The 21,377-nt window shown below is 40.3% G+C and overlaps 1 protein-coding gene and 1 non-coding gene across 2 annotated transcripts; both read right to left on the minus strand.

Annotated features, from left to right (window-relative positions):
• Positions 1-13: 13 nt before the first annotated feature.
• Positions 14-120, minus strand: LOC115628968. The gene has a single exon (XR_003995858.1). It is a non-coding gene; the product is annotated as a U6 spliceosomal RNA (small nuclear RNA).
• A 1,467-nt stretch (positions 121-1,587) lies between these two features.
• On the minus strand, positions 1,588-19,669 carry LOC115628958. The gene is made up of 7 exons (XM_030525233.1): positions 19,600-19,669; positions 18,434-19,518; positions 18,252-18,379; positions 14,432-14,527; positions 2,630-2,801; positions 2,000-2,549; positions 1,588-1,865 (listed from the first exon to the last, which is right to left on the minus strand). The coding sequence occupies exons 1-7, from the start codon at positions 19,667-19,669 to the stop codon at positions 1,588-1,590; spliced, it is 2,379 nt and encodes a 792-aa protein (XP_030381093.1).
• Positions 19,670-21,377: the final 1,708 nt, after the last annotated feature.

Consider the following 21,377-nt stretch of genomic DNA (forward strand, 5'->3'; position numbering starts at 1 on the left):
CACAACACAGCAAAAAAATGTGGAACGCTTCACGATTTTGCGTGTCATCCTTGCGCAGGGGCCATGCTAATCTTCTCTGTATCGTTCCAATTTTAGTATATGTTCTGCCGAAGCAAGAACAAGTTGAGGTCTTCATATATTGTATTTATGTGTGCTATTCGATGAAAAACAACTTGGGAATTCTAAGATATTTAATGGCAAATGTGCCATCTAGCGGTGGTAAAATTTCCTGCTTGCGTAATTAAGGAAATGTAGTCAATTTTATTATTGTTATATTTTTGAATATCATAAGAACAGACAACATTCCAGCTAAAAATGTGTATAGCTTTTATTTTACATCCTAATTTGCTTCCTTCTAAAATAATTGATAACTTAATTGATTGCCGGTAAAATGTATTGAGTTGCCAAAAGTGTAAGGTGCCGCCATCTAGCGACGCAAGATTGGCCAATGTGTTATTTTTGTTGCCGATTTGCTTATAATTCTCAAGTGGGTTTATGACGTATGGATGGATGTACGATTTGGTCAAAAGTGAGCAAATGGGGCATACAACTTGCTGAGGGTTTTCTCATTCTCGGTTCAGGGAAAAATATGTCAAACGCAGCATTTAGACGTCTGGGTGATCTGAGCTATATCTCTTATTTTGATTTGGCGGTCGGCCATGACTATTTAAACGCTAATATACTGCCAAATTGTCGTGTTTTATAAAAATGTTGGGTAGCTTGTTTTATCAATGGGCTTTATGGGCACTACATACTATCTTCTCATTAATAGCAACCCCAATCTTTAGGCGTTCTTCAATAAAACAGAAAAATTGAATTTAAATTTAATAAAAAAAACCATTTATTTTTGCCATAATTGATGAAATCATTTGAGTGCACTTACTACATGGTAACCAATACGCATTAGGATTCACTTGTTTTGTTTTGTGTGTTCTGTTTGTACATACTTATACACTCGTTTTCATGTACGGAGTTCTAGGGGGATGTAGTTTTTAAATATTTAGACTTGAGCAAACATACTTGTACATACATTTATTAAGTACTTTCTTTAGATATTCAGCTATGAGTAAAAACACTTAACTAACATTCAGGGCCTTCAGGGATAGTACTAAATTGTCATTACCTGGGGGAGGAAATGTTTGCCACTATTTAAACTACTTATATGTCGTGCCCTGTTGATGAGGGGCTTAATGCTAATAGTTGCTTAACTTATGTGGTTAAAATAAAAAACCAACAAAAAAAAATTGAATAAATATTAGATTGGTACATACATACATACATGTATATTAAGGTCTAGACGTAGGGACGCCAAGTATTATGTATACTATATAGCTATGCCTACAGTCGTATTGTTGCCTTAGGTGGTTACTATATATTAATATTAGAGACAAGTTACGGTAGTAAGTGTGACTAGTATTGATTTAGAATTGGCTTACGGGTACTACGATTGTTGGGTTTGTGGCAATCAGTATCAATTGCTGACTGCAGTTGAACCTGAACCACTGGTATTGCTACTGGTATGGAATTAGCCTGCGCTGGGGCCTCTGTCTGCTCCTGGGCCGCCATTGGCTGTTGGAGTTTGAGCGGTCAAGCGACAATGTCGCTGCCCGGATTATAGCCAAAATAGTTCAGATTAAACTCATCGCTGAAGAGGACCTCTTCCTCGGAGGGCTCCACCTGATGCGACATTTGTATGCCCAGCTCCATAGGATCGATTTCGGTGATATAATATTGGGAATGGGTGAGTCCTGTGCCGAGGACGCCGCCGCCGCCGCCGCCGCCACCGCTGCCATTGCTGCTGCTGTGATGCTGCCGCAAGCCGCTCTCGGTGACTACAACATCCTTGTGTATGGGATTTAGATAGTCTTCTGAAAGAAAGGTTGCACTTGTAGCTAACTGTCTATTTTATAACTGGGAAGGGCATATAAAACAAATATTCCTTCAATATTTGTTTGCACAATTAATTGACAGAACATGAGCTCCCTGTCGCATCACTTACCATTATCGAGCAGCACATCATGATAGGTGCTGATAATGGAGTTGACCGATTGAACCTCGACTTCACGATGTATGCCATTGAGTATTTGGCCCGCAGTCTTGCGCAGCTCCTCGTCGCTGAGTAGGTCGTTGAAGGGCAACAGTCTTTGATGGTGATGCGTGTGCGATTGCGGGTGGGGGTGTGTAGCAGGCGTTGTTGCTACTGTTGTTTCAGCGTGAGTCTGGTTGTGGCAGCTGTGGGGAGTCATCGGATCATTGGAGGCATTGCTACCATGCTGTAGCATCTCCTGGGTGATTGCAGCCGCAGCAACGGCCGCTTCATCGTAGAGGCATTGGTCCGGACGCTGATGTGACTGTGGCGATGGCTGGTGGTGCAGATGTTGGTGCTGATGGGCCCGTTGCTGATGTTGGCAAGTCTGTTGCGGCGAGCTGCAGCATTGCTGTTGTTGTTGCTGCAGCTGCTGTTGCTGTTGAATGTGCTGCTGATGTTGCTGAATGCGTTCCCGATTGATTGACTCCATTTTGAAAAACAAATCCAGACGTTGCTTTTTCTACAGACACGCATAGGGATGCACAGTTATCAGGAATATTTACATATAATAAGTAGCATATAGGAATAGGCATCACTTACATGCTCCCACGCCAGCACATTCTCCGCCGAATCGCCACTAGATATGGCCCACAAATGACCTGCGCCTTGTGGCGCTTTGACACCTTTGCGAAAGTGCGGATTGATAGAGAGATTGTGCCTCACCGAATTCTTCCAGCGATCGTCGTTCGACTTATAGTAGGGAAAGCGATCACTGTGGTGCGAGAGTGAAAAAAGGTTCAGAGTGAGTCTCGAGTGGAGAACAATCTTATTTTCATATTATTATAACAATCCTTTTAGTCGGCGATTATTTAGCAAACGGATTTTCTGTAGTCGAACCGATTTCATTACATTAAATTACAGTACCTTAAATTTGTATTAAATAAAATAGACTTCCTCACCTCCTTCGTCACCGACTAAACCAGTAAATCAATTAATTTGCAAAGACGAAGAGGCAGTCATTTAACTCTTAAGTAGTATATTCTCCCAAATAGCCGTAGATTAGAAAGAATCGAGCTTCTCTGCCTCGTCACAGCATTTTATGTAAATGTTCTGCTTAGTGCTTGTTTCTTTGTTTATTTATGCCAGTTAAATATATCTGCTTATAAGTACTACTATAATAAATCCTAGTTAATATATACATTGGTTGTTACTCTCTAGAAATTATTTAAAGCAATCTATATTTCGTTTCTTCGATGCTCTGGTAAACTGGTTGATGTTATCATGATTCAGACATATTTATATGAAGAACAAACTCATTCCTGATCATCGTCACTGCATTTGAAGCAAGCAACAGAATGAGAGAATGATTCCCTACAAATACTATGCTTGATTATCATCACCACTGATGACTGGAATCTCAGAAAATGGTGAGAAAATGAGAAAAAAGCGTGCTGGTCAATTAACCACCATATAAATATCTCTGCCATGTTTCCTAACCCAAATAGTCAGATTAGAACTAATAAAATATATACCCTAAGCCCGCAGAGGTTCAAGTAAATGCCAAACTACTACTATATATACTTAGAACACATACTCGTATGCTGATGAGAGCGGGAGGGCTAGCGCTATTGGTCACGTCAGTTGGTTCGTGCCGATTGGCTGCCTGATGGCTGGTGGCTGATGGCTGGTGGTCACCTACCCTCAGACCCAAAAGGCACTCAGACCATTAAAACTTTTTTGACCATTTGCAATTAAAGTTTCAACATGCGCACGCCAACCAAACGAAGGGGCCAATTTTCATGGAACACGTCATGGTACGGCACTGCGGCAGACCAACACGCATATATCCATATACCAGTGCTTATATATTTATATGTATGTGTATGTGTATGTCTGTGAATGTGTGTGTGTAGAGACAGAGCATGGGCACAAATTATGCGTCGTTTTGTAGGCAGTCACGAACAGGCGATTTGGGCATACGAATACAAAGTGGAAAAAAAAAAAATGGAGTAGCATGCAGGCCAGGCCGAGCTAAATGTAAAAGGAAACAACGACGACCGGAAAGGACATCGCGTGCCTAGCGCGCTCCCACTCTGCACGACCGTTGGGTGGTTCGGGTGCCTCGGGCTCTGTGCAGGAACAAAATGGAAAGTATTTCAAATTACAGCACACACACACACACACACACACACACACACACACACACACACACACACACACACACACACACACACACACACACACACACACACACACACACACACACACACACACACACACACACACACACAATCCGTTCTTGGGCTGCGCCACACGCGCTTGGTCCGAATAAAACAACCCTCCTAGAACACAGAGAGCCACCCACGCCACCAGCAGTAGAACCACCACCACCACCACCATCACCAGCACCACCACTTCCAACACCAGCACTAAAGTTGCTAGCATTGCCGTCAGTAGCGGCGCTATGTCATTGGTTAACTCCCACCCTTCTCCATGAGCTCTGCACCACCCTCCTTTAGGGCCCACATCCCACGGCCCACGGCCCACGTCGAGCTAAACAGCAATCCAAAAATTGTGTATTTCAGCACGCGACGGCCACGGCTCAAGGCGCTTAACTGTGGGCCTCATTGGGTTTTCCTCTTTTTGGAAAAAAATGACGACTTATAAATGAAATGAAATGTATAAGTCCCCCCCGACTATGGGTGGGGATGGTCGATGGTGGATGGTTGAGAAGCTTTCTGGATTCCATGCTTGATTGGCGCTTGTCTGTCTTGAAAGGCTGTAATGCCGCACACGCATCTGTGGCAGGCTTTTAATGACCCTTCCGTTATGTTCTGATAACTGCCTTTACATACATACTTGTACAAATGTATATCACGCATCCAAAATTAACGGGGGTATAAATTTATGTACTACTCCTACGTCCCAATACATATACGAATTTGTATGAGAATTCGCCACTTGAATCTATCAATGTGTTGGAGACTTTTTTTGGAATCACAAATGTGTGTGTAGTCCAGGATTGAAATTGTTTTTGTTTTCCTATTAAGTTTATTCCTTCAAATGATTATAGGTCATCTAAGATTAATTAATAACTTGTTACTTATCGCCAATATTGGCGATTGGATGGTTAATTGACATATTCAAACTCTAATGAAACATATACTACACATACATTATTATGGCATGCTTGAGAAAACACCTAAAGGTTTTTTCAGATGCCGTGGCAATTTCTACATACTCGTATAAATATATTATAAACATGAAAATGCAATTCAAAAGCTTAGTTATATTGTCTGAGGATCAGAGAATGGAGAGTTCCTAAGAATACTACCACCTTTATTTATCACTTTTTATAACCTTTGCCTAAATGCTAGTATCATTATCGTGAGTTCCAAAATCATATGAGCATTGTATGGTTATTTAAGATATTTCATCCGATGTGCTTTGTCTTCAGTTGCTTTTGAAATCACTTTTTAGAAAACATAGCTGTTCCAGATGGCTTAATTTTCCGAAATATTGAAAAGCACAGCATCAACAGAAATAACGTTTATGACTATAACATTCGTTAAACAAGTATTGTGCTCTGATTATAATACTTTTTACTCTCAAATGAGCTTCTCCTCCCCGTACTAAAATCTTCTGTGAGTAGGGGCTTAGTTTGCCGGACAGACTAATAAACCTTCCCCCACCGGGTCAGTTCTTCTCCACCTTTTATTATTTAAGTAAATATTGGGTCTTCCATTTCTTTTTTGTTAGGTCTCATAACGTCTATGAAACTAGTCAGACTTAAATCGCTGCTATGCATCGGTGCTTATTAGATATTATTACATATTTTTGTAATTCCTCTAGGCTTTTTTATTTCTTTAGTTTATTGTTTTTTTTTAAATATTTTTATTGTTGTTTTTTATTTTTTACATCGACAGCTTTGTTTGTCGATGAAATAAATGAATAAAATTAAATAAACAAGAAAGGAATGCTAAAGTCGAGCAGGCTCAACTCTTAAATACCCTGTACCACCCCACAAAAAAATAAATAAATAAAATTTAATTAATTAAATTAAATTAATTTAATTAATTAACTAACTTAAATCTAAAATATTTCATATATGCATACATACATTTACATTTACATCAGAATCGTGTCTATGCGTGTTTGTGAACTTGTACATACATACAAGTATGTATGTATGTGTGCATTGGACCTGGTTATATGGCTATAACTTTCTTTCTGATCAACCTATCATAATGAAACTTGGATATATAATCACTAACTGGATGTGTCTACCAAATTTTAGTTTAAAATTCCAAGAATTACGGGAGTTATAGAAAATCTTGAATAGGGTGGGAGTGGGGGGGGGGGTGCATCGGGAAAAATGAACAAACTCGTCCTTTCTCGGGCTCAGGAGAATCTAGATACCAAGTTTAGTTATTCTAGCTCTTATACTTTCTGAGACGGACAGACAGACAGACGGACAGACAGACAGACGGACAGACAGACGGACATGGCTATATCGACTCGGCTTGTCATGCTGATCAAGAATATATATACTTTGTGGGGTCTGCCACGCCTCCTTCTGTGTGTTACATGTACACTCGCACAAAACTAATATACCCTTGTACCCTTTGGGTGCTGTACCCATCTTATCTTTCGGCTTACTATTTCATTTGTTTCTTTTTAAAAATAGTCGCTCCATCAACTGATTTAGATTTGTACTAGATTTGTCCATTCTGAATAAAAATTATGGATTAATATGGACATATAGAAATACTTGTATGAAAACTCACGAAACTTCAAAAATCTTTCGTCAATCATGAAAAGCGGCCAAAAATTAGATAACAAAGCATTAATTTAAAATACGAGAGACGTCCGTAATCAGAGCTGTTTGCATAGGTTTGACCAATGATTGCTATAAGGGTCAATAGAGGTACAAAACTAGGAAGCCCCATATTTGTATTTCCTTTAATCCATCGCATAACATAGGAGATTCATTTTCGAAGCTGTTAATTATTGCCATGTCTTCAAATGCTTCGCGCCAGATTAGAGACTACAATTTCATGACACAAAGCAAGACAACAAATACCTTGTGCTCTACCTCCTTTCAGTCCTTCAAATCCTTAATGCACTTGTAAATTTATATAGTTTATGGCGCTGCATGCCAAGCATAGTTTAATCATAAATTTTTCCAACGGACCTGCCAAGGCAATCGATAGGCTTACATTTACATATGTATGTATGTATGTTTGTGTATAAGAGTATGTGGTGTGTCTGTCTGGTTGTCTGTCGCACTTGTCGAATTGTCAACGTTGCTTAAAGCTTCGCATTATAGTCTCTCGGCCCACCCCCGCATGGCGAGGTTTCGGAAAAGTTCGTGAAGAACGTCGAATAAAATCAAATACTCGCTATCAACGTCGTCATCATTGTCAATGAAATTGAGTGACTGACTGACTGAATGACTGGCTGGCTGACTTGCTGGCTGGCTCCTTTCTGCCTCACTCCCTCACCCCCTTCCACACAGTTGACTGGATAGTTGGAATGAACTGTCGAAATACACGGCATGCTCTGGGCTCGACTATACTCTCTTTGGTTCTGATAATGGCCCTAATAATAATAATAATAATAGTAATAACAGATAGTACGTGTACGATACTCGTATATACAAAATATGTATTTGCATTTGATTTGTTAAATCCAAGTTTTAGTTTCAGTTTCGTTTTCACAGGAGAAAAAATCAAAATAAAATAAATGCGAACGGTCCTCGTCATTGCATAATAACTGCATAAACTTTCGGAACGGTACGCTGAATGGGGTGCCCTGTAAAGGGTGTCCCGTAGAAGGGGGGGTTTTACCGCCAACAGCTAACAGCATTTGATGATGAATGTTTTGCATTTGTGCACAACATTCAACTAAGAGACAATTTGATGGAAATTGGGTTTTAGAGCTGCAGGCCGTTCGGTTCGCTTCGCTTCGCACATGCAACCAGGGCTAGAGAGGGCCAGGGAGGGCCCAGGGCTAGAGCGGGCCAGAGAGGGCCAGGGAGGGCGCAAGGCTTGACGCGCCGTTGTCCAGCCCTATGACTGGGCCGACAGTTTCGAGCGGCCAACGGGGCCAACTCCGTTTATTTGTGAGCATGTGTGTGTGTGTGTGTGTGTTATGCCGGAGCCGTGTGGCGTCTCTATAAAGCATTTTGTCTGATAGGCTGACTTGGCTAGCTGGCTCTGTCGTTCGGTCGGTTGGTCGGTCGAATGGCAGACTAAATGGCTGGCTGGCTGGTTGGTTTGCGTGCCAGGCACGCCCCGACACGGCACGGCCAACCATGGCATCACACACACACACAGAAACACACACACAGCCATAAGCAGACGCTTCACTTGGCTCAGTGTTGTGTGCATTCCTTCTCTTCTCTTCGGTTTTTTTTTTTTTTTTTGACATGGCTATGGCTGCCTGTCCTGGCCCCCAAAGTCTCGTCCTTAGGCCGGGCAACTACTTCTGGCGGTTTGTTTCGAGTTGATTTTTCTTCTTTCCTTTTCTCTATTTGCTGTATTGCATTTTTGTATTTATGTGGGTATTATTATTTTTGCTATAGCAGGCATAAATGTATATTATATTCATTTTTCTGCTGGCTTTCTTGGTGCTGCGGCAAGTTAGTTCATAAATTTGGGCGCCATTCCATTCCTTCCCATTATATTTTCATTTTTATTTTTGGCATCCATCTTTTTGGGGAGGAGGACTTTCGGCTCGTTTTGGCCAAAATGCTTTTCTGTTTTGTGTAAATGTGCAGACTTATGGCAAAAGCGGCCGAATTTTTCCCCATTCTGAGTAAAAACTTTTTAATGGCAACTGGGCTGCGGTTATACTCGTCGACTAGGCCCGGGGGCTGCTCAGCATTAAAAGAGTTTTCATTTCATAGCTGTTTGTGAGGCAATCGGCGATGGTCTATAATTGAAACTATCTTGCAATCGTATAGTAAGTATTTCCAGCTTGAATGAATCGCAAATGGCTGTCGAATTTATTTGTGTTTTCTTCCCTTAGAAAATTCGGCGATGGGTGTTTTGGAAAGAGTTGTACAATTATTTAAATTTATATTCAAAAATTTACATTATATGTTGAATAGTGCGGAAAGTTAGAGACTTGTTTTCACATTCAAATATTGCAATGGAATCTTGTAAATGATATAGAAATGATAGCACATCCATATAAATTGTATTTTTTTAATTCAAAACAATTTTATATTAGTGCAATTTTTGTTGTTGTCTGTCTAATATAATCAAATAAAGAAAAAAAGTTAAAGTTCTCACACTGCTGGACTACTAAGTTAATAATAATGGAAGGTTAATGATTAAAGATTATATTTTTGTACCCTGTAGCCGAAGAGCGAAAGTGTTTACTAAACGCCAAAAAAATGTAAACAGACAGGGAATGGCGTGGTAGACCCATGTTATAGGATCAGAAACTATAATAGCTTTGGACACCCAACTTGGTATGTAGACCTGTGGTATCCATTTATTATTATCTTTAGTTTTATTTACTTTAAGATCTCAATTGTATTGATTTTTTGTATATATGTATATATTTATATATTTTTTTCTTTTTTCTTTCACATCGACTGCATTGTTTGTCGTTGAAATAAATAAAATACAAAAAGCAATTTGATTACAAACTATACTTAACTCCATTATATAATTAAGATGCTTCTATAGTGCCTCACTATAATCTGAAGATATCAATGAAGCGCTAGATAAAGTTAATACTCACACAACGAATTACAAATCTAAATTAGTTGACGAAACGTCCAATTAAAAAGTGCACAAATAATGTAGAATGGCACAAGAAAAATAAGAATTTAAAGCTCAAATACTCTGAAGTATGCTTTAGTTGTTAGATAGAAAAGGTGACAGATATTGAATGAACGTCAAAGAGATTGTTCTTTGTTATAAATACAGGATGTTCACAAGCCATAATGAACCTTTTCGCCTACTCTCTACCCACGCTGTCTGCAGCTTAGAAGTGTCTAATTATCCATATTTGGGTAACCTCGGACCACACATAGCTATGAGTCTTGCCGTACTAGCTGATAAATCGTTCACCGAAAGATACATTTCGAATACATGTTTTATTTTCGGATTAATTTTTTTGTTAAGTGGTTCATTTATTTATAGTATTAGATATTATTGTTAGTTTTTATATTGAGATTTGAATTTGTTGAAAAAAGTGACTGCACAGTATCCTGGTACCAAAAATGATGTAAACCAATAAATCCACCATTCATAAGGTCCAATAAAGAAACCAACAGGCGCAATGTTGATGGAAAGAAATGCGATATAAAGTGCTTCAATATATGAAGGTATATTTCAAGATAAACAGAAGGAAAGTACTGTTCAGCCAATAATTCAACAGTGCATTGGAAATATTGAAGTATTGCTACAACTATAATAACTATAACTATAATAATAATAGCGAGTGTACCTCGTACTTCCAAAACTACGCCAAGTACAAGTATAATTGTTTATTTACTCTCAAGAGGAGCTAAAATATGGCTTAATCAAATGTATATTTTGCTACAATTTGTATATTGATATATCGATATTCGACTTCATATAGCTCTCTTTGGTGGACTCTATTATTATTTTTAGATATATATAAATTTTTTGGTTATCAATATTCCTATTGATAGATTGGACAATTCTAGCAATATAGGTCGCTAAGTGGATTTTCATTAAAATGCTTCGCTCATGCTGCAACGGTTTCCTTTTTAGATCACCCTATCTATGGGACTTTAATTTAGCATACAAGTATTCAGAATATAGTCCTGCTGTCGGCCTGTTGTCCTGTTGTCCTGACTGCCTGTCTGCCTGGCTGCCTGCCTGTGCGCCCATGCATGATCATCACCCAATAAACGCTCAATATACAATTCAAATTAACCGGAAGACTGTGAAACACATGCGCAGCCTAATCGCCAAGTGCTCCTAATTGCGAGCCATGCACACATGTCCGGGAAAGGACTTGTGCATGTACGTGTACCTGTGTATGTCTATATATAATTCCAGTATATTACGGGGCGGTCAGTCAAACACCTGATCGAGTGCATTGAGGCGTGTAAAAGGTGTAGAAAGGCCGGAAAGCAACTGACGTTCAACGACATCGACATCGACATCAAATATTGCAGCCGGCGCGTGGACAAGACCGAGGCCGTGGCTGAGGCCGAGTCCAAGACCTAGACGCACAGACCCTAAAATTGCTGCTGACTGCGTTTAACATTCAGAGCTACCCCTACTCCTTCTGCCCTCCCACTCCTTCTCCTACTCCTACTCCTACTCCTACTTCTACTCCATCCTGCCATAGCTAGCTTACGTTGCACAGCCCGAGCAATTAATAATTATTATGAGCAATGTGCAGAGCGTATAAATTTCATGGGCAATTTGTAGGGGGCGGGGGTTGGTGGCAGGGGCAGTAGCAAGGGTGTGGGTGTGGGTGTGGGTGTGGGCGGTTCTGTTGTGTGGGTGCTGAACTGAGTTGAGCTGCGCAGGCGCTAGTGTTGCCTTCAAAGAGTGTGACGAGGACGAGGGCGCACTAAAGGGCGATGGCTATGGCGAGGACACGGGCGAGGACGAGGCCGCTGATGAGGATGAGGACGTTTTGAACGGCCCATGCACCGCAAAGTAAATTTGTGAATGGTTAATGAAAAGTTCAGGAAAAACAACAACATAGCTGCAAATTGCTGTTGAAGTTCAAACCAAGCGACAGGGCGGGGGGGGGGGGGGGGGCTTCGATAAGTTGGGGAGTGACGCTTTCTCTGCTTACTCATTACTTTTAATGAACAGGTGGGGTGGTCTATAGGAGTGCGTGGGCTTGGGGTGGGTGGATGCAAGGGGGTGGGGGGTCGTGTACGGTGGGTGGGAATTGGTTAGGCGCACAGGTGATGGGCAAATGTCATAAATTGTTGCCAGTTCAGTTGCAACTTTGACTCGAGCGAGGGTGGGTCTATATGTAAATTTATATAGCATATTTACACGCAACATTTAGCTGTGGCTTCAAATATTTACACTGATTCCACACACAAACTCACACAACACACGCATACAGGTGCATGTGTAGGCGAGACGAGGCTTTTTCTATATATTATAGATAGATACTTATACCTACTCGTATGTTTGTATGTCTGATTGGGGTTGACGTTTCGTCTACTTTCTGTTCATGTTTTTCTACTCCTCGTATTGCCTGGGGGCGGCCAAATTAATGAACCTTGAAAAATGTGTTAAAAGTTTTTTACTACCATAGTTGAATTGATATTTTGTATATTTACTGGGGCTTGTCTTATTTTTTATTTTCCCATCCCTTGCCGCTTCAAAACTAGGTAAAAAAAAATAAAAACAGAAAAACAAGTGAGGGACACAAAACCGAAACGTGCCATTCCTAACCCTTTCACCTCCTTTTTTCCTAACGCCAGGCCCCAAATATTTGTAAGGACTTCTACTTGTCAGTATGGCTTGCACAAAAGGCAGATTCTCCGCTTCATGGCATGCATGTTTTCCGGTTTCAAAAGCAAAAAGCGAAACAAAATTGCACAGCTATTTTGTGAATTGATGAATGGCGTTTAATATAAAATAAAATATTTTTATATGCACACCAAGAATCAAAACAGACCTTATTTTCACATTTGCCATTTCAAGGCATAATTAAATCGTTTTAATACTTGAAAGGAATCGTGAGAAAAACCACCTAGTGCATATTTTTTGAGCTATATAACGAAAAGATTCCATTTAGTTAGACACATACAAAAAGCGCAACCTATTTTTTTAGCCTGTTTGATCTATGAATTCAACATTTGTATTTCCAAATACCACATAATCTATTTATGTTTTGAACAACTTAAGACTATCTAAGCAAACAGATTAGATTGCTTTACAATGTCTGCTTAATAGTTTGCTAAGATTAATATTAAAACAAATGTCTCTGCTTTTTCTTTAAGTTCAATCCCAGCTAATTTTTTAATTAAAATCAATTATGCGTTTTTAATGCCCATCTAATTATTTACAAATATAAAATTAAATCTCTCCTGATTGGATACTTTTATGACGTTTCGTAGTCAGGAAGGCTCGATTTTAATAATTTAATTTTAAATATAATATTTGCAGCTAAAGGAACTGTGGATTCTTGCTTTAACAAATAAAGCTGGTTTTTAACTGAAAATTTTAGGTTTGTCTGTCAAAGACGACCACAAAAAAGAAACATGTCTGGTATGTTTAATAATCCAAAAACTATTACTATTTTGCACATTGCCTCGGTATAACAAAGACAAGTGGATGCAATTATTTAAAATCTCTAAATCAGAACTCTGAAGAAAATGTTGCATACTTCTAGGCTCTGCTAGAAAAGATCAAAGTTTGTGTAATCCTATTGAAAAGGAGAAGATATAGTAGCTTCTGATATAAACAGAAATGTTCCTGCAATGGATGCATATTGCTTATAGGACTGGGAATGTTCAAGATTCCTAGGAGTTAATACCACAATTACATATTTATTAAACAGACATAATTATGTTTTGCATTAAAACTTTTGATATAAGAAATAAATGAATCTGTACAATTGTATGTATAGTATATACTTGTATATTTTAATTTGTTATCTAAATGAGTTGTTGGCGCTTCATTAGAATCTTATCTCTGCTTAATTGCCATTCGAATCGGATGCCTTACATTTGTGACTTTTTCTTGTGCTTGAGAAAATGAGGAAATGCTTTAATTTCCACTTCCAGCCATTCGTTTGTCAACACATTAATATTGATGTGTGATTATGAATCAAGGGAATTTCCTTATTCAGCTGGTTGCTGAAATACCTCGTATATATCCAATGGAACCAAAAATATTTCTACATGCCACCAACGAAAACAATTTGCTTGCAGCAGTTGAAGGGATCTTGATATACTATAGAAGTAGTATGTGTGTACATATGAGCAACTTGTTGAAGTTGTTTGCAAAATGAAAAAGGACAACAGCAACAACAGCAATAGGACATTGCCGTTTGCTGTTAAATGTAAAAAATGTTGCACACATGTGTGAAGAAAAACAAAAACAGGGAAAACGAAGCCACGCTCGCGTAGAGTAAGCAATAAATTAGTTGAACTTTGCACACTCACATTCAAGCCTTTTGGGTTGTTGATGTTGTTGCTTTTAATTCTATACTTTTGTTTGGCTAACAACCGAACAAAATGCAGCAACAACGAGTGAAAAGAAGAATAAAAGGCCAGCGTGAATGGCAAAAGAAATGCTTGAGATTTGTTTAATTACATCCGGCTGCCGTTCCACAACAAAATGGCGCCCGATGGTGTGTGTGTGTGTTTGTGTGTGTGAATTAGAAAGTGTGTGAGTGTGTTGGTGGGGGGGGGGGGGGTCTAGCACTTACGATATCCATTGGTATATGCCCGAGACCGTCAGTTCACCCTTATCCTCGAGGGCGTATTCGATGAGCTCCGTATATGTAAACGGTGGTTTCTTTGGCCTGCTTGTTTTGCGGTGGTGGGTGGCAGTCGGTGGTGGGTGGCAGTCGGTGGTTGATGGTTCGGCGGTTCGGCGGTTGGGTGGTTGGGTGGTCGGCATCACATCGATTGGTGGCGGCGACGGTGGCATTAGGTAGACGGTTGTTGGCAGCCCATGAAATAGAAAATGTCGGAAAGAAAAACGGCAGTGTGAAAATAGAGAATAGCAGGCCAATTATATATATGTATGTACATACATACTGTACATCATACTTGTATGTATATAAGTATACACTATATTTATGTACACACTCGTGTATGCACTGGCAAGTGCTGGTGGGTGGGAATGTTTAGGTGTTCAGGGCACACTGCAGTGCTTCAATGAAAGGTTTACATTTCCGCTATGTTCTTCATTTGATTTTTCGGGCAAGTTGGAAAACTGTTGTAAAATGTTTGACAACAAGCTGTGATTTTAATTGCTGCGGTTCGGGGAGGCTTTCGAGGAAATTGGATTAAGTAAGCCCGACGGAGTGTATCCGGTCTGGCTTAATCGCACCTACTATACAATTATTGGTCGATTATAGCTACTATATGTATAACTGAAATTATCATCCAACTCCTTTATTTGCTAAGCCATTGCGAATTCTCCATTCAATTATGGACCTTTCAAATACAAATTCAGCCTATGGAACGATGAAACTAACTAAATTATTATAAACCCAACAATGCAGGCATAGGAAAGGATGTACATTTGTCGAATTATTCTTTTATATTCAAACCTATATATATATATATAGTATATTCAACCGATTTTCACCAACAGCGAATGGAACAGTGGAATTTATTTAGCTAAGAATTCAAAGCTGTACACAAGTCGATGGTTTTTTTTATCGCCTAGAATTTTGAATGCACTTTTTATACTCTGTACATGAAATGTACAGAAGTATATTAAGTTTGCGGGAGCTGGAAAATGTAACAGGCAGAAGGAGGCGTGCCAGACCCCACAAAGTATATATGCATATTCTTCATGTCTGTCTGTCTGTCCGTCTGTCCGTCCGTATGAACGCCTGGATCTCAGAGACTATAAGAGATAGAGACACCAAATTTTGCACAAAGATGCCTTATGAGTGTATTCTATACGAGTTTGTTTTATTTTTTTGATGTTCCCCCCCCCACTTCCCCCCTATGGGGGTTTTCCCGATTTTGCATTCGTATAATCGCCTATATCTCGGAGACTATAAGAACTAGGAATACCATATTTTAGTCCAAGATGCCTTGTGTAAATACGCAGAAAATGTATGTATGTTTTGGAATTTCCCTCCCTCCCCCCTCTCCCCTGCAAATCGCGATTTTCTCTAACTCCCGTAATTCATGGAATTTCGAACGCAAATTTTGCAAATACCCCCAGTTAGTTATTATGTGTCCGTATGCCAAGTTTCACTATGATAGACCGATTTAACAAGAAGTTATAGCCATAAATATATTTGCTGCTGCAGCGCTGCTCAAGCGCTGCCCGCGGCTGTTGTTCATGTTGCTGTTTGGTTGACTGCTAACATGTTTACACAGACACGAATAGATGCGCATAGGCATACATACACTCACACAGACGCAATTGCTATGTAAATGTGCAATTATACACCCTTTACGTGAGTTCGAATACCGAAAATCGATCAAAAATTTTTTTTTTAATTTTCTTAATTTTTTAATTTCCTTAATTATTGTAAACATATGTACAGAGTATTTCAAAGACGGGACACCCGACTTTAGCTTTTTTACTTGTTTAAGTCTTTTAGTTTATTTTTGCTATTAAACTTTTTAGTTATTATTTCTCATGAACTGATTTTGCAATAAATTAAAATGCCTTTACGTGTTAACCTCCAATAATCTGCAAACAGATGTCTGCCGAATAGAATTTGCTGCATCGGTTCCCCAATTGTCTGCTGCAGATGATTGAAAATGATTGATGATGATTGATTCTTAAAAGCAAGTGCCAAAATTATTATTTTAGGGATCTTCCCACACACACCCAAATCTCAATATTTTAAGTTTCAAAATTTGCTATAATTTTTGCATTCTATGCAAAGCAAATGTAGAAATTTAGATGGATCTTTTGAAATAATTCGGCAGTTGGATTTAGTATGAAGAATGTGTACTTCTTCTCTTTTAATTAAGAAAAATAGCCGCTTCAGGAGCTGCGGAAGAACATTTTATATTCTTATGGGATGTTAGCGATCATTTAAGACTAACAAATCTGTTGTACTGGGAGCATTCGCATTTGTTTTTGTCAGACCCTAGACATAGATTCGGCAAGCCAATTATGTGCGTATCTTGTCCTAGCTTAAAAAACATTATAGTTGTCTATAACATGCCACTTGCTTTGATTAGCCATTAAGGTATGGGAAATAGGCCCACTTATACAGGCAGGCCGAGAAATAAGATTTCTGTTTAGTTGCATTATTTGGAATACGTTAGATCATACGTTTTTCAAATAGCTATGATTTTGTAGTTTAAAAGGATACAAAATCTAAGCTAGCATAAAAAAATAATCGGATTTTAATGCAGTCTTTGGTTTACTTCCATATCGACAATAACATTGCATTGGATTCAATATAAACTGTTAATAATAAAGCGTTTTGTTTTAGATCTTGCTGGCAACCTAATTCCAGGAAAAATTTAATTGAAATGATGTTGATTATTTGTATTAAGGAGAATGCTAAGTAAATGCTATGAAGACACACTTTCTTAAATGGGAATGGAAACCAACTGATGATTAGCTAATTTTTTATTGAAAACTGCTATTTGGTGTTTCAATTGCCTGAACTTTTCGAATACTCTCGAATAATATATTATAATACTTGTATTATATTTAAGTCAAATACAAACCGGATTCTCAGTATTTGAATTTTGAAAATGATATTTACTATATGTCTGAATTATAAGCGTTATTTACAAGCTTTGTTGGGCTATCTCGTATATTGCCAGATCTGGGGACGAACTTTAGATATGGGAAATGTATCTGAAATTTCTTCAATTTGAACAGATAGTAGTAATTTTTCATATTGGGATCACATTTCTGCACTCAGAAAATGAAATCAAGTACGCTATCTGAGTCAATAGTTGTTAGTTAGTTTTAAATAGATTTGTATATCTTTGATGAGAAATAGAAGATCGTTTTAGGATCGTACATAAATTAAATTATCTAGAAAATTGGAAAGAGAAACTGTTTGAAATTTTTAGAAGTGTAAATGCCTTTTTTCTATCAATATTAGTGTTATTTTTTGCATTGGAAAGAGAAACTGTTTAATATTTATAGAATTGTACATTTTTTTTCCTATCAGAAATATAACTCCAATATTTAATGTGCTACTACTTGCTTCTTTCTTGCGTCTTTTCAATGACGAATAACTAATAAAGTCCAGTAAACATAATTATTTAACAATAGTGTGCAATTATTTAAAAGCCACTTTATACTCGACTTAGCTTCCTCTATCTTTCCCGAAGTGTTCGGATTCTACTCAGAAATGTAGCAATAGTTGCAGGATATGGACCACAGATCTATTTTGGTGTGTGTCTTAAGTCAGACGGTCAGACATGCAAATAATTTGCATCTCTAGCACTAAAGGGAGGCGTGCCTTATTGGTTGAAGAGCACTGAGAAGAGTTATACTTCTATAGATATATCCATTGTCAAAAGTGTAGAGTGGCTTTCGATGGACGGACGGTCTAATAATTAGGGCTAAGTACTCACGCTTTGGATGCTGTATCCTCGACAACCACATGCTCGGCAACAATCATGTCGTTGCCGTCCAACTCGGAGGTGACCTCCATGACCAGCTCCTCGAACTTGCGACCCGTCTTTGTGGTGGTCGTTGTTGTTGTCATTGGCCCCGATGTTGCTGTTGTTGTAGCCCCATTTTTGGGGGAGCGTGCCCGCTGGTCCAGCGCCAGGGTCGAGGAGCTCGAATTGTGGGAATGATTCGAATTGGACGCGGGCGAGGCTGAGTTTGATTTGTTGTTGTAGACTGATGGTGGCGATGTGCCGGCCGCTGTGGGCGCGGCAGCATCCATTAGGCTGCCAGTTAAGCCAGCAGGGGTCTGAGCCAACCGAGCATTGGCGCCCACATCGGGCGACAGGTGTGGGAACTCATCGAACTTGAAGTTCAGCAGCCAGGAGAGATTCTTGTCCTCGAAATCCGCTTCCGACTCGCTCGACGGGGAGCGCATCTTGAGGCCGGCATTGCCGTTGGGCAGCTGCATGGACCGATTGCCCTGGCTGGACTGCTTCTGAGGAACTAGGAAACTGTTGGACGATGAGTGTTGTTGGTGCTGTTGCTGCTGTTGCTGCTGTTGGTGCTGGGCAGCCGACGGCGTTGCTTGCATGGACGAGACGCCCGGCAGCGTGGCATTAAGCTGGCCCAGTTCCGCTTGTAGGCCCGAATTGTAGCGATGGTCCAGCTCCAGGAGATCGGTGGCCTGCCAGCTGGCGTCGGCATCGAAGCTGGCCACAGCATTGGCGGCGTTGGAACCTCCGCCTGTGGCACACACGCTGATGGTGGGCGCACTGAAGGTCGACAGCGTACTGGCCCCGCAGTAGGCGGCTGTGGGGCTGCAGGCCGCGCCCACTGGGACCAACAGGCTGGCATCGTAGGCGAACAGATCGTTGATGAAGGCAGCCGTGCACGACGAGGCGGACGAGGAGGCGGAGGAGACAGCAGTGCCGATCGCAGTCGATTGACTAACGGTGGCGGCGCTTGGGTCCAGCTGCAGTTGGAAGGACATGTCGGCGCTGCTGACGTCCAGAGACGGTTCCTGGCCATGACCACTTCGGCTGCCCTCGTAGTCCAACAAGGGTGCGTAGCTGTCGCGAGTCTCCACATGCCGTTTCTTCCAGGGATTGGACTCCTGCCCGGTGTAGCTCGGCAGCGGTAGCGCGTGAATCGCTCGTTGCTGGTGTTGTTGCTGTTCGGCCTCGTATTTGCGCTTCAAAAAGTTATAATCACATTGTCCTTGTGGCGCTGCCAAGGCATCGCTCACCAGCGTCACAAGCGCATTATTGTTGTTGTTGTTGTTGTTGCTGCTGCTGCTGCTGCTGGCACTCGTGCTGTTGTTGGAGCCGCCGCCAGCTCCATCGCCACCCGTGCCACTGACGGGCATATTGACAATCATTTTCCGATATTCGATTTTCGCTCTTCACGTTCACGTGGCAAGGTAGCCGAAAAAAAAAAACAACAAACAAAATAGCAGACCGCAAGACGCGCAAGGACCAACGGGAGGGGGTCGAGGAAAAAAAAAAAATGAAAACAGAGTTTGCCTTTGCACTGCTAGAGAATTCCGTGTGGCGCGACCGTCTCGTTCTTCGACTGGCCACGGAATGCCGTGCGCTGTGCCACTGAACTCGACGCGACTCGCTGAACGAACGCCTCTAGTTGGCAAGGAGCTCTGCCCTAATGCCTTTATGCCTTTATGGCACCGACTGCGTGCCACAACGACTGAGCATTTGCGCTCAATGCTCAGCAACTTGCCGCTCATTACCCTTGCGCATTCAGTGAAGCACAAAACTATCGACGTTCAACGTCCAACGTCCAACGTCTCCCAACATTCGACCCCCACCCAGTCCATAGAGCACCGGCCTTCTGAGCCGGGCTCAGAACCCGGCCCTGTCCCGCTAAGTGGGTAAATGGTCTCTGGTTCTGCTTGGTCGCACTCTGCCCATAATCGAACATGTGCGCTCTCCTGCCCAGGCAGGCGCCGCTCACACAGCCTGTGGGCCGCCATTGAAGCGTGTAGCGTGGCAGCGTGTTAACGGTTCGCACAGACAGGCACCCTGTATCGCAGGTGTTGCGCAGGATTGGTTTGTCAACAGAATTGCGCCTGGTTGGCAGCCATTGCCGTTGCCCAGGGCTACGCCGAATTCAAAGCTCTCTGGGAGATCTTGAGCGGGCGCCCAGTATGGTCGGGCATTGGCAGTTCGAGTGGAGCGCTACACCGTATCCTTGCCATAGGGTGCTACTCAATAGATTTCTATTTACAAACGCAACGATCTGTAACTCTTTTCGGAATCTCTCTCCTCTTCTTAACCGACTTAAAAAAGGACGAGGCTACCAATACGTCTGTATTTCCTTGAATTTTAGTTGTTGTTTTATTTGTTGTTTATTTGTGCCAACTAAATATATATCCACTTGTACTACTATAATAAACTCTATTGGTTCTTACTCTAATAGTCCCTAATGGGCACTCTAGAATTTATTGAAAGTAATCTATATTTATAGAAGCTTTATTTATCTATATCTATATATATGAAGGAAGTTGTTGAAAAAACGAAATTATAATTATAAATGATGATTATTTTTCCATTTGAAAGCTGCTGTTCCCGAATGGTCCCATTTCAATGGCATCCATGAGAAAACTACCTTAAACAGACCTCATTTAGTCCAAATAGCTGAAAATTCTATTCCTGAACATCATTCTCGAAACATCAAGTCTTTTTAAATGATAATAGTAGAAAAGCTAAAGTAGGGAGCTCCGAATTTGAAATACTCTGTACATATGTGTTGCATAATTATAGGATTTAATAAAATGAAGTGGTAATAAAAATAGTTCTATATTTTAATTTGAAGACTTTTGTAACTCGTAAGTGTATTCTTTAGATCTTAATGCATGCAAGAAACATAATAAATATATAAGACTTTTTTGCAGCGATTGATAATGTGGGATAAGAAAACAATATTGGATATATACATACTTGATATATGTATATATATGAATATAGGATTTAAAAAAATGAAGTGGTAATAAAAAATAATTCATGCTTTATTTGAATTTGAAGGTTTTTGTAACTCGTAAGTGTATTCTTTAGGCTTCTGTAGAAATATAA

The sequence above is a fragment of the Scaptodrosophila lebanonensis genome, unplaced genomic scaffold (assembly GCF_003285725.1).
Source record: "Scaptodrosophila lebanonensis strain 11010-0011.00,11010-0021.00 unplaced genomic scaffold, SlebRS2 tig00000129-arrow-arrow-pilon, whole genome shotgun sequence".
NCBI lineage: Eukaryota > Metazoa > Arthropoda > Insecta > Diptera > Drosophilidae > Scaptodrosophila > Scaptodrosophila lebanonensis.

What these genes read in the sequence shown, in the direction of transcription:
- LOC115628958 (XM_030525233.1), bottom strand. Translation starts at nt 19,669, where the DNA reads ATGATTGTCAATATGCCCGTCAGTGGCACGGGTGGCGATGGAGCTGGC. An exon ending in CCCTGGCGCTGGACCAGCGG is followed by an intron (nt 18,380 to 18,433) that starts GCACGCTCCCCC and finishes GGGCCAATGACA; the next exon opens with ACAACAACGACCACCACAAA. An exon ending in GGCATATACCAATGGATATC is followed by an intron (nt 2,802 to 14,431) that starts GTAAGTGCTAGA and finishes CTCGCACCACAG; the next exon opens with TGATCGCTTTCCCTACTATA.